Below are 13,411 nucleotides of genomic sequence, written 5' to 3'. Positions count from 1 at the left end.
ACGCTGGAGGGGCCTGGGACAGAGGGGCCGTGCCCAGCACTGAGGGCCAGCCAGGGGCCTAGTAATCACATGTGAGGAAATTACCTATTAATTTGGATTTCCAGAAAAATGGGGCGATCAAGCCCCCGTACCAAGCAGGGCCTGCCCTCAGCCAGAGCCCCAAACCTGGCACACCATCACCAGAGCCACCCTCACCGCAGGCACACCAGCGTGAGGAGCGAAGTGACTGGTCTGAGGCCCCCACGATGCAGAACCCCCACCGCCATGAAGAATTTCTAATTCGGATCCCAGCCCTGCCCCTACTGCAATGCTTAGGACCCGGTTCCTCATCTGTGGCAGGGGTGAGGGGGAGGCGCAGGGCTGCTGGGGGGACTCACTCAGACGGGCCCAAAGGCACGAGGCCGCTGCTGAGGTGGGCACTGCCCTCGGCCCCGCAGTCACCGTGACACACACGAGTGCGAACCATAAACTTTTATTAATGGAAAATGGAATGCCTCGTAACAGAAATCTTGTCTTAAAAACGGCAGAGAACACGTTTATTTAAAAAAAAAAAAAAAAAAAGTGAATTCACATTGTATTGAGCTACAACATGGTGGCAGGATTTGCTTTTGTTTCTTAAAAGGTTCCACAAGTTCAAGGTGACTCGGGCAGAGTCAACAGTACGTCTGCCTACCTGGACGCTCGGAGTGAGTGGGGCTTAGTAGCGGCGGGTGAAGTGGGGGTACGGGTGGGGGTGGGGGTGCGGGACTCGGCTGCCCCGGTCCTGGCCGGCCAGTCCTCCGCCTTCCAGTCCGCCGCCGGGCACCATGTGGCCCTGGGAATGCCCGCCTTGTGCAAAGCCGCCTCGCCTAAGAACAAAGACACACGTTCTGTCCCCTCGAAGTGCTGTACGTTTTCCTCGTTACGTGGGGCAGCGTAGGGCTCTGCAGCCTTTAGAGCCCGTCTGGCTTTTTCCAGGTGGGAGCAGTCCTCATCACGGACCGCGTTCCGGGCGCCTGGGGAGTGTGACTTGTGGGGGCTGCCCAGAGCGGCTCTGGGGGCTTGCTGTCTAAACACTCAAACCAGCAAGCTGATCAAACATGCAAAAACAGGAAAGGAAAGGAGGAGCAGGGACAGAACTCCTTACCCCGACATCCCGCCCCGATTTGCCATGTGTCCTGGCCCTGAGGGTCCGGAGAGGCCCCTCTCACCACCTGGAAGAAAGGAAAGTGTTTGCACACACTTTTCTCAGAAGCCCCTGGAAGCCTCAGCAACTGCTGGGAGGGAGTGCGCCCTGGAGTGTCCTGGAAACGCGCGGCCCTCCTTCAGCCTGTACCTTGCCACCGCGCGTGCTCCCTGCCTGCTGTGCCCGCGTCCACCGAGCCCGGCCACGCGCGCTCCGGATGCTCTTCCAGCCTCTGACTGTGCTCTGCCCAGTCACGTCCACCCCTGCGTCAAAACAGAAAACAGATACGTAAGGGTCCCCGCACGCCTCTACGGTGAGGCTGTGGCCCAGCTGATCCTGTCCTATACTGAGAGTTCCTAAGAGGGCAGAATATGAGGACACGCCCCCAAAGACACGCACGTGGCCAGCGAGCACACGAACGGGAGCTTAGCTCGGCCACTGCGACAAGCAAGCGCATCAGCTGTGAGACCCCTGCACCACCCGTGAGGCTGGCCTGTGTCCAAAGGACAGATGGGAAGAGCTGTCGAGGATGTAGACAAACAGGGATCCTTGCCGTGTGGCCAGTTCGAGAAAGTAAAACAAGACAGCACACGGTGACCGTGGGACCCGCCGCGTCCATCCCTGCCCATTCGCCCAAGGGAGCGGGAAACGTGTTCACGGAAAAACTGGAACACACACTGCAGCACGGCTCTGTGCGAGCCCCGAAGTGGAACGGCCCATGTCCCCCCGCTGGTGAGCAGAGTTGGTGTCTGCACACGTGGCACATTACTGAGCCAAAGAAAGGAACGCAGCTCTGACCCGTGAGACAGCGTGGCTCAACCCTGCCAACACGACAGGGAGAGAAGACAGATGCGAGGCCACAGAATGGGATTTCAACTTGCGTGAAATGCCCAGGGCAGGCAAATCCAGACTCGGACCGGATCCGCAGGAGCCGGGGCAGGGGGAGGCAGAATGGGGAGGACTGTGAACCGAGGGCCCTTTGGGGGTGATGACCACATTCTATAGGGGGCGGCGGGGAAGAGTGTAAGGCTCTGAACATACTAGCAGCCGTGGCTTCAAGGGAGTCACCTCTACGGCGCAGGACTGTGGCTCAAGCAAGTGGTTTCGAAAAAGAGAAGCTCCAGGGAGTGCGAGCCCACACAGGGTTCCGGAGTGCGGGCGGCAGCCACCACCAGCGGCGCCCAGGCCCAGGCTGACCCGTGTTCTGAGACATGCGGCGAGGAGGCCATCGAGCCCCCGACACCTGTCCTCAAGGGCGACTGCTTGGCTGCCCCACATGCACAGGTGGCTGTCGCCCAGCCAGAGGGTGACGGCGCTCACAGCTCCCTTTTGTCTGCCGGAGTTCTCCTGGTCCTGCTTCCCGCAGGTACTTAAGGCAGAACGGACTATGCGGTGTTCCGGGACCGAGTGCTAAGTAGGGTGCTCGGGAAAGCACTTCACGTCGATCTAGCAAAACGGTGCTGCCCTCTGCTCCACACCCAAAACCACACCTCAGGGAGGCAGAACCTTCTGACAAGCAGCCCCCCCAAACGCCTGCAAGGGACTGGGGGGCAGGGGTCGGGGTGCAGAGCCTCTCTATTCGCTAGGACCCCCGGGGCAAGTATAAGAAGGGCTCCAGGGCTGTCCCCATCAGCAGGCGGGGGCTCCCGTGCCTAGGGGCTGAGGCGCGTGGGGAAGGGCTGTTGGGGGCAAACCAGCAAGGCTCCTCCGGCCGGCCCATCTGCTCACCTGGGTGGAGGCGGTGGCCCCCGGCCCTCACTCATCCTCTTGTCGGAGCTGTAAACCCCCCAGCCGTCCCGGGAGTCCCGGCTGTGGCGCTCTGGCGGTCCTCCGTGTCCATGGCGGTCATCTGAGTAGTGCTGGAAGGCATAAGAGGGACAAAGCGACTCTAGCCAGGTCACTCTCAGACAGGCCCGTTGAGTCTGTGCAGCCGGCCGAGAGACGGTTCTGAGAGGACCTGCCCAGGCCCCTCCTGACCCCATCTCGCCAGACACGCTCTTCTACCCTGACAGCGCCACGGGAACCCGAACGGGGCCTCCTGCCTCCCAGTCCCCTCCGGCATAAGAACCATCAGGTGCCCCTACAGCCCATCTCTGGCACCACGCCTAGTGCCAGCAGAGGCCGCTCCAGCCCCGTGCACGTGGAAAGCCCCGCACTTTATGGCGCGGAAGGGTCCTCTGCGAAGAGTCCCTTAGAGTCTTCCAGGGAAGAATCAGGACAGCTCCTCCTGCTGGTGACAGGAGGGCCCCTCCCACACCCCCAGGGTGGTCAGCGGCCTCTCCCTGTGACACCAGAGGCAGCAAGGCAGACAGGAACCACTCTGCTCTGGCCAACCAATCCTGTGCTCCGGGACCCAGCACACTGCAGCCGGACGGAGTCATACCACGTTCCCTCAAAAATCACACTGCTGGCTTAAAAGAACACGATTCCGATGCTCACCCCCTCTCTCCTGGAGGACTACCCTCTTTTCTGAGCAGCCCTCTGCAGAGCACCAGAGACACAGGGACCCCCCACACCAACATGGGCAAAAACACCTCATGGGCTAAGCCCCTGAGTGGGGTATCGTGGGGCGGCTCACAGTATCGAGACTCAAAGACCCTCTAAACAAGTGGGCGACCCAGAAACACTCGCAGATTCCCCCGAATGCAATTAAACAAAAACAAACCCTACGTATTCAAAAAACACACAGACTCACTAATCAGAAAATAATCCGTCACATATACTTCCACTCACTGGTCAGAACGGACATGTCCACACCCCCCGCCCCCGCAGCACAGAAGCAGGTGCGCCCCAGGCTTGGGGTCTGGGTTTTACTTACTTGCCCATCTCGCTCTCCCATCACTGACCTTGAACCTTCCCTCCTGCAAAAGGGAAATATCTCGTTCCAATGGCTGCCGGTGGCACCAGACCACCTATGGCAGGCCCCACACACAAGTTTCACAATTGGGGTACTTATTCCATTCCACCCAGTAAGAACTGTAATTTACTGGCCTGTGAAACAAAGCTGGCTTGCATCTAAAGCCTTCTCCCTGAGGACGGGAGTGAAGCTGCGGCCTAAGAAGGTGGGAATAAAGATTTCACTGAACTGAATTCCCTTGGAGCGATCTCAGAGGCAGCACCCCACCCCACCTAGCCCACGCCTCATTTATCTGCCTGTGGCCTGGTGACAAAATCCGAGGTCTACCAGGGAAGCCTTAGAGGGTCCCCAACCTCTGGTTTGATCCAATACACGTGATTCACACCAATCTCCAAACCCCCATTCATTACACGAGTGGATTCTCAGCCCGCCTTTCCCTGCGCTCCCTTCCTTACTGAAGAGCTAATGAACGGTGAAACGGCCCAGGGATATGCAGCCCAAGGGAGCATGATGAGAAACCCAGATAGAGAACTCTTAAACTAGAAAATTGAGGGCTGCCTTTCTAATGAACTATATATATTTCTCTTTTGAAATCACACACACACACACACACACACACACACACACACACGAATTACTATTTCTTTAAAAAGGCCTGGCTAAAAAAAACTTTCTCAAACCTTTAAACCGCCCAGCCAGGCAACAAGAACTTTCCTGCGTGCGGGTCGGTTCTCAGCTGGGCGTGCTGGCAGAGGAGCCTGTGTTGGTCAGCAAAGCTTGGGGACGTGGACTCTGGCCACTCTGCCTGCAAAGGCTCTTTCTCTAAACAGCTTCCTCCCCGTACAGACAAGGAGGCTGGGCATACCCTCCTTGAAACCCTGCTTCCCAAGGGGCTTGCCTCAATGGAGGGGTGTTTGGGAGAGTCCTGGGAGCTGTGAGGCCCAGAGTGTGGGGCCCAGGAGAGCGGAGGCTCAGGAATTGCCCCCAGACGCCACCAATCCGTGAAGAGGGCACTGCGCGAAATGAGCTGGGGATGCCCTAAGGGACCTGAGTCCCACATCCTGCTGCAGGCGTGACCCTGTAAGTCCCACGTGCAGCAGGTCGGCCAGCTGCGGGGAGCCTCACGAGTAAATGAGACGTCAGAGGACAGAGACCCATCCCTGCGTCGAGCTGAGGTGGCTCCGTCCACAGCTGCAAGAGAGGGTGGTGCTGACCTGTCAGCCACGTGGTCCTGGTACTGGCCCCGGTCTCGATGGTCAAAGTCGTGGAAGCGGTGATCAGGGCGAGGGAAGTCGGGACGGTACCTGTCCTCCATGGCCACACGCTTGCCTTCCGGCCAATAAGCATCATCTCGCCTGTTTTTTATTTTTAAAAAGGACATGAGTTTCAATTATGACAAAGAATGAAGAAAAAATGGAAGGAGGTAGAGGTGGGGAGGGGAGCTCTCTCCAGACCCAGTATCGTTTAAAATGTCCTGCAGGGCTAATCTCTAAACATTCAATCATTATTGCTTTGATTTGATAAATTAAAATCCCCCAAACTGCCAAGAGGCATGCCCGCATTCTCATCTGCCAGTCCTGAAAGGAGGGCTGCTGGGAGCTAATTGCATCACAAGGCTGTTAATACCTTGATCCCCGTGTGAGCCCAGATGCAAGTGAAATGAAATATTTGATTCCTCTGCAACGCCATTCTGAGCTGCCACATTTCCCTCTTCCTGTCTTCTACAGGAACCTGAACCTCCCTCTGAGTTTTTTTCCAAGAGCAAAGGGAATCAGACGGGGAGATAGTGAACTACATACAGCTCGGGATGGCATCCAATTATCTTCTTCCTGATCCTCCCCAGAACACTGGGCTCACGGGGGGGGGGGTGGGGTGATGGGTGACCGTCAATTAACCAGCTCAGAGGGGCTGAAGACCAATAAACCTACTTCATGAACGGGAAGGCAATTTCCTGTTCTATAGCGCCATTCCGTGCCTCTCCCTCCACCGGCCGACAGGCGGCCCTGTGGCGCCCACGGGCCTCACCGCAGGCTCGGCCGCCCCTGGCCGCACTGGCAGGCGGTTACGCTCCGCAGGGAACCGCGCTGTGAAGACAGGCGTGGCCTCAACGAGCACAGCAAACCTCACCAAGGGGCAACTATCGAGACTCTCCTTGGGACAAGTGAGGGAAACCGCTGCCGAGCCCCCGGACCGCGGACCCCAGGCCCCAGAAGCTGGAGCTTGTGGCCGCTGAGAGTCCTGCGTAGGCGCCCGGGGACGCCAGGCTCGGTCGTCAACGTCCCCCACTCGGCAGGGAAATGGGGCGGGGGCTCACCGCCCGTCGTCGTAGGGCCTCCGCAGCACGGCCGGCCGCCGCTCCTGCTCGTAGCGCAGCTGCTCCTGCTGGCGCCGCAGCTCCTCGCGCTCGCGGTGGATGCGCTCCTGCTCCTTGCGCCGCTCCCGCTCCACGCGCATGCGCTCGCGCTCCAGCCGCTCGCGCTCCATGCGCTCCCGCTCCAGCCGCTGCCGCTGGCACTCGAGCTGCAGGCGCTCCCGCTGCAGCCGCGCCTTCTCCTTGCGCTCGTGGAAGGCCTCCAGGCGCTGCTCCCGCTCGCGCTGCTCCCGCTCTCTGCTGGGACATGGAGGGCTGCGCTGACTTCCCTGCCGGGTGACCGGAGACCCGGAGACCCGGCGACAGGCGCCACCCCCACTGCGCGGAGCTGTGCGCCTGGGCCGCAACCCCCCGCCTCCACGCTCCCTTCCTTTGTGGCTAGAGCCAAGCCAGGAGTGAGCCTGTCACTCCTGCCCAGGGAGGCCGGGGGCACAGGCACAAAGTGAAGTCCCAGGTTACAGGGGAGAGAAGTAAGAGAACCGAGGGTAGTTGCTGCGATGAAGGCTGCGGGGCACAGGAGGACCCCGGAGCAAGGCCCGCATAACCCGGAGCGGGCCTTCTTTCTTCCCACCTGCCCCGCCAGAAGGCGGCACTTTCTAGGGACCCTGCCTCTTCCAGCGGACCGGGAAGCTGCGGGCGCACTAAGGTGGTCAGAGGTCTGGGGCCTGGCTCGGTCATCAGCCACCACACCCCCGGGGCTCCGGGGCATGGGAGACATCCCCCTCTGCACCTCCCACCCGACCCGGGGACTGGGAAGCTCCAAGGCCAGCGTGGGCCACTGGGAAACGAGGAGAGCCAACGGCGTCTTGACTTCCTAAGGCCGCGTAAACAGAGATGCTAGCGTCCCACTTCGTGGGAAAGCCGACGGAGCGTAACCGGACAAGTTTCTCCACATCCCGCTTCACTCAAGCAAGATCGCCCACACCGTGACACAAAGCTTTCGTTTCGCTAAGTGAGGTATGAAGAAAAATGACAAGGGAGCCTTAGACGGAAAAAGGCACAAGGCAGAACTGGGAAGAGGCCAACTTCCAGAAACTGTCTTCCTAAACAAGAGGTAAACGTGACAAAGAATGTCGTGTGCGACCGAGGCTGCCAAACGGCATCTGAGCAAAGATGCCGCTCCGGGGCGCATCGTCTCTAATAAACGTGCCACGTCCCCTGGCTGCATTCCTGCTCTTGTGCATGTGGGGCTGCAGCAGGACGACTATGAGACCTTGACACCGGGGGCCCTTCCATCCAGGCCACACATGGGTGAGCCCCGCTCCCCGGGCCAAGGGACTCGCCGCACAGCAGAGAGCGAGCACCTGCGCGGCTCGGTCGGGTAAGCGTCAGACTCTTGGTATCAGCTCAGGTCTCGAATGAAACCAGCTCTGACAAACGTCATGTCGAGGCTGACCACGACCGCTCTTGATCCTCGCCTTTCGCCTCGGCTAACAGTAGGCAGCTGGCGAGCCTGGGCCAGACAGGACACTCGCTGGGGAGAAGGGCGGAGCGCCCCCGGACCAGACCACCCACCTGCCGGCCTGCCGGGCCCCACTCACCGCCGCCTCTCCGTCTCTCGGATCTCGCGTTCCCGCTGCCTCTGGCGCTCGCGCTCCCTCTGCTCTTTGATTTTATCAAAGGATAAGATGTCTCTCTTCTCTTTGCTTTCCGATTTGCGGTCCTGACTCTTGGAGCTCTGTTTACCGAAATTGGTTCATTCACGTCAGAAAAATGCAGCCGGTGCACAGTGGAAGTTAGATACGCGTTTCTCTGGGGTAGGTTAAAATTCCTCCGTCCCCCATGGCTTCCAGGAAGGCCCAGGAGGCAGTTCAGCTCACCCACAGCCCAGAGACACTGCTCGCTTGGGAGAACTGCCTTCTCACACCGCAATCACAGGGGGTCACGGGAGAGCAAGGAGGGGGGACACCTCACAAAACCTACAGGCAGCTCTCCCTGCCCAGCAGCGCCAAGGACTCTGCACCGTCTAGAACAAGGCCCCACGGAGCTGCGGAGCTGTATCCTGGCCGCCCCGCTGGACGGCGGGCCTCAGGCCTTCAAACGCCACAGGCCAAAGCAGCTCTGCCGCGGAGGAGCTCCTCCTGCTGGGCAACCGCCGTGCTGCTCCCTCCCCGGGTGAGCAGGCAACGCTGCCCACCGACTCTCACCTCTGAGGCTCTCAGGGGCTAGGATGCCCAAGCTGGCCACGATCACCCTCTTGGAAAGCTTTCACAGCGTGGGACGCCTGTGTGTCCTGTAGCCCCCCTGCCCCCGGTCTCTAGGGAAGGGGCTTGGTAAACATTTTTAAAAACGTCCCCAGGTTATTTTCTTAATTACTTTGAGGACCAACCCAAGAAAAAGACAAGCCGTAGTTAGATGATTTTGCTGAAAAAAGAGAGCAGCACAGAGGGGACGATCTCATCACAAAGAAAGACCAGAGCCCAAACACCAGGATGACACTCCGCCTGAGAGAGGGCCGAGTTTTGAGTCTAATCACACCACCGCAGGCCGGGGGGCGCCCAGGCGAGGCGCGCTGGAGTCTCCCAGTTGGGCCCTGGGCTCCCAGCGGGCCTCCCGCGTCCCCGCAGCCCGGCGCGCTCTACACAACCAGGGACGGTAGCATCCTGTTTCCTTTCTGGAGGGCGCTCGGAGAACACCCGTCCCAAGGAACATCTGTGCTCCTCAGCACCTAGAGACCCAGAGCCCAGCATGGCCCGTGTCCACAAATGCTGCCCCACAGCAGTCCTCGACAGGGGCCATGACACCAGCGAGTGTCCCTAAACGAGGGACCAGGAAAGAGGATCACCGTGCAGCCGGAAAAGCGTGCACGTGACACACACACACACCCCCGGACAGCTTCCAAGGGCACCACCCTGAGGTTGTGTGCTATAGTCTCACCAGGACAACATTCTAGAGATGGGGGCAGAGAACAGCTTAGCTTCCCGGGGCTGGGGCTGGGCCTGGGCCGGTGGGGCAGGTCACGAGCGGCAGAGCTCTATGGTGACTGGATGGCCCTGGATCCTGAGCGCAGCGGTGCTCACGTGAGACTCCACCAGGACCCAAAAGTCCCGGCATTCCACTCTGTGGCACACCCCGCAGACCAATGTCACCGTCCCTGGCTTTGAAACTCGGCTATGGTTATGTAAGCGGAAATCCCTGGGGGAAGCAGGGTGACCGGGACATGTATCTCCATACTATTTTGGCAACTTTCTGGGACTCCATAATTATTTGGAAATAGAGTGTGCACACTGTGTCACGCGTGCGATGCCCTTGGAAAGGAAGTGTGAGGAGTCCACGTGACAGGAAAGAGGCTTCTGTTCTCATGTTGTCCTCCTATGTGATCTCAAGATTCCAATTAGGCAGACTTTATTCCTATTTATTTTTTCTAACTTCAGAGCTTTTCAGCTGGTAAGTTTATGGGGTCTTGGGGGGCTTTCTTTAGATTTCTCTATTTTATAGTTCAAAATTTTTGCAGTTTTCACGTAGCCCATAAGAAACATGACTTTAGAGATGACTGTATTCAAGAAAGCAAACGTTCACTGCCAAAGTCACGATGAAGCGTTCGTAGATGAACACCGTTCGCTCTGTTTGTTCTAAGAGGACAACTCTCCTCAGGAACGTTTCAGCCAGAACCTTCAGGTGGTAAGCACAGGGTTTCATTTTCCAGGGTGGGGCAAAAAAAACAAAAGGAGAAGCCACCGGTCCGTCCAGCCGTGTGCCGCTTACGACACGGAGGCCCGTTCTCTGACAACGTGGAAGTCGGTTTTGCAGTGGGCTCCCCTTTTCTTCCCCATGAACGTCCCAGAAGAAGGGCATTGGCCTGCACAGGTCAGCCACACAGCAGAGCCCACCTTCCAACTTGAACAGCCTGGGTCCTGCCCGGCCCACCCCACGGTGGGCTGTGAACCGGTTTCCTTCTATAATCCGACCAAGAACCAGCAAAGGGTCAATACATCACGGAAAGGAGAAACACTAAGCCCAGTTGTGAAACACGCCGTAGAACCCAACCCTGGGTGCGCACATCCAGCCTAAACAGGGAGGAACGCGCCTCTGAGCTTCAAAGAACACTTCGATGCGGTTTTCCTAACTTGAATCCAAGCGGTCCTTCAACCACCCACAAATGCGCAGGGACCTGACGCAGGACACACAATACTTACTCTCTCTTTCGACCTGCTGGTGGTTTTGACGCTAATGACAGGCTCTCCTTTCGATTTGTCCATCACGACCGTCCGCTCCATTCCTCTGCTTCCTTCAGGGAGAAAACACGTTCTGGACACCTGCCCACAGCCCCGCTTCCCGACGGCAGGCTGCAGCCAGGCTGCCGGGGGTTCTCGCCGCTTCCTCGAGGGACTCAAGCGAACCCCGGAGCCTCCGCATCTCCCCTCCCCGCTCGTCCTGAACTGTGGCGAGCACCGTGGACAGGAGGCCGCTGGCGTGCCCTGACCGGGCCTCGCTCACCTGGGATGGAGCGGCTGTGGTTTCCCCGCAACGTACACTGTGAATCGAGGTCAAGGCGCGTTCGGCAGCACACGCACCCGACCCACCCGCTGGCTTCACCCGCACGCTCAATCCTAGCGGCTCCAGGATAACCGCTTTCCATTTTGTCATCCCCCTCCACATTCTGGAAAGCTCTGCAGAGCTCAGGCACTTGTGCTCTGAGTCAGATGGCTGGGCTTCCCTTCATTCGTGTACAGCAATAAAGGCTTCCAAATGGAGTCTGCCCCTCGACGACACAATAACCAGACTCTAACCACGGCGACTATTACTGATTTGGGGAGATTTGCAATACTTGAGGAACATTTTAAAAACACGTTCCTCATGAGACTGCCAGTAAATTACCCCGAACGCTTAAGATCCAATTTGTAACGCGCTGTACCCAATTCCAACGCTCCAGATGGCTGAGTTTTGTTTGTTTTATGGGGGGGGGGCGGGGAGAACTGGGTTTTGTTTTTTCCACAAAACATTCTGTGGCGCCTCAAGGCAGTCTGCAGGCGTGGAACATGCTGCAGAGCCGCATCAAATCTGTGACAAGAAGGGGGCCACCTCTCCCTCCCACAGCTGCCAAAGGTACTCGGGAAGATCAGGAAGCCCGGTCCCCAAGCCGCCAGTGACCATAAATCCCGGAGCGCAACCCCTCCAGGCGTGCGATGTCAGCAGCGACGCCCACAAGCCGCGCCACCCCAGGCCCTGCTGCTCTTCAAGGCTGCCCGTCCCCGGAAGCCGCAGTCGGCCCGGCTGCGCACAGGCCCTCGCTGGCTCCCTCGGCCCACGCCCGCCTCCTCCGGCGCCTCCCGCCAGGCTCTACCCTCCCCGGGAGACCTCGGCAGGCTCCGCTCACCTGATTTGGTGACGCGGGAGCGATTGGTAGGCCCTGGTTTCGGCTCATCCTCATCTTTTTCTTCCTTCTTAATGTCTTCAGGCTTTTTTTCCTCCTTTTTCTCCATCTTCTCTTCCTTCTTAATCACGGTTCTGTTTAAAAATATGGTCATCACGCTTGCGTTCCTGGGACTCTGGCCGCAGGTCAGTCATCCGGACTCCCGCACACAACCAACCCGCCGGGCGGCAAGCGGACAGGGACAGTTACTGGGGAACCGCGGAAATGATCTAATGCCCTCCTGGGACCTGGCCCTCATCCCCCCCGGAGTTCTCTGCTACGCGCAGAAACAGGCAGCACAGAGGCTCGTGGACAGTTTTCCACACTGCCTGACGCACTGGTCTGTAGGACAGACACGCGGGCACATGTGAGATACACTCCCAAGTAGAGAAGAATGCCTGTGAAAAACTGACTTTTCGCGTTTCACTCTGGATGGGATTTTTAAGTTTGTGTAAACATTTTTTCCAAATACGGCACAGAACAGAACGGAGGCAGAGCACGAGGATTTAAGGCGCCTGCGCCATGGAGGAGCGGGACCCCCGTCCTCCGCTTGGCACCGGGTCACTGCTGCACACTCTGGGGGAAGCCACAATGGCACGCCACGCGCCAGCTCCTACAGAACCTGTCGGTAAGGTTTCCACTGAAGCCGGGTTTATTCTACACAGTGAACTGAATCATCACTGCCACGCACACTTGTCTCCCATGTTCCCTAACGCTGTTTGTCTCGGGTAATTGAATTCCACTTATTAAATGCCCACCGTGTGCCAGGGTCCAGCGCGGGAAAAACGGGCCCCTCGGGGTCCCCTAACCAGCGCTCCCCGCCCTCTGTTCCCTACAACTCAGGCTGTCCAAGGAAACCCCTCCTAGCTCACTCTTCCTCTCTCAGCTTCCACAGTACAAAGCGGTCATCTTTTTTTTCGAAGGAGGGAGAGAGAGAGAGTGTGTGTGTGTGTGTGTGTGTGTGTGTGTTGGGGGTTTGGTGAATGGGAAGGGGCAGAGGAAGAAGGAAAGGGAGAATCCTAAGCACACTCCATGCCCATCGCGCGGCCCAACTAGAGCTCAATCGTACAGATCTGGAGCTCACCACCTTCGCGAAAACAGAGACGCCTAATAGAACAAGCCACTCAGGCACCTCGGAGCCGTCCTCTTTTAAATAATACCCACTTTGGGACCCCTGGATCGCTCAGTAGGCTAAGCATCTGCTTTCACTCAGATCGTGATCTCAGGGGCCTGGGATCGAGTCCCGTGTTGTCCTCTGCACTTAGCTTGGAGTCTGCCTCTCCCTCTGCCCCTCTGCCAACTTGTGCTCATGCCCTCTCCCTCTCAAATGAATAAGTAAAAATTTTATAAAAAGATTAAAATAATATTCACTTTAAGAAAACTTTTTTTTTTTTTTTTAAAGATTTTATTTTTAAGTCCTCCCTACACCCGATCTGGGGCCTGAACCTACAACCCTGAGCTCAAGAGTCAGAATGTGCCACTAATGGAGCAAGCCAGAAGTCCCAAGGGAAACTTTATTAAGTAGAAGTTTTTTAAAAAATAAATATTTGAGCAAGAAGAGAGAGAGAGAGAGAGAGATAACGAACAAGGGAGGAGCAGAGGGAAAGAATCCCAAGCAGATTCTGCTGAGCACAGAGCCCGATGGGACTGAATTTCATGACCCTG

At 57.8% G+C, this 13,411-nt stretch overlaps 1 protein-coding gene across 4 annotated transcripts in view; it reads right to left on the bottom strand.

Moving 5' to 3' along the window:
- Positions 1-456: 456 nt before the first annotated feature.
- SAFB2 (scaffold attachment factor B2) overlaps positions 457-13,411 on the bottom strand; it is a 32,677-nt gene continuing 19,722 nt past the window's right edge. Inside the window, exons 12-22 of one of the 4 annotated variants that reach the window (XM_044254475.1) lie at positions 11,711-11,841; positions 10,530-10,621; positions 7,935-8,071; positions 6,337-6,633; positions 5,237-5,377; positions 4,157-4,219; positions 3,984-4,026; positions 2,894-3,024; positions 1,316-1,428; positions 1,127-1,193; positions 457-848 (exon numbers count right to left, since the gene is read on the bottom strand). In XM_044254475.1, coding sequence (XP_044110410.1) covers positions 698-848; positions 1,127-1,193; positions 1,316-1,428; positions 2,894-3,024; positions 3,984-4,026; positions 4,157-4,219; positions 5,237-5,377; positions 6,337-6,633; positions 7,935-8,071; positions 10,530-10,621; positions 11,711-11,841 — 1,366 coding nt within the window. In that variant the 3' untranslated portion in view covers positions 457-697. The remainder of the gene's footprint in view (positions 849-1,126; positions 1,194-1,315; positions 1,429-2,893; positions 3,025-3,983; positions 4,027-4,156; positions 4,220-5,236; positions 5,378-6,336; positions 6,634-7,934; positions 8,072-10,529; positions 10,622-11,710; positions 11,842-13,411) is intronic. The other 3 variants (XM_044254472.1, XM_044254473.1, XM_044254474.1) reach the window with 3 other exon arrangements.

The sequence above is a fragment of the Neovison vison genome, chromosome 6, assembly GCF_020171115.1.
Source record: "Neovison vison isolate M4711 chromosome 6, ASM_NN_V1, whole genome shotgun sequence".
Taxonomy (NCBI): Eukaryota; Metazoa; Chordata; class Mammalia; order Carnivora; family Mustelidae; genus Neogale; species Neogale vison.
This window is presented reverse-complemented; position numbering and strand designations above follow the sequence as displayed.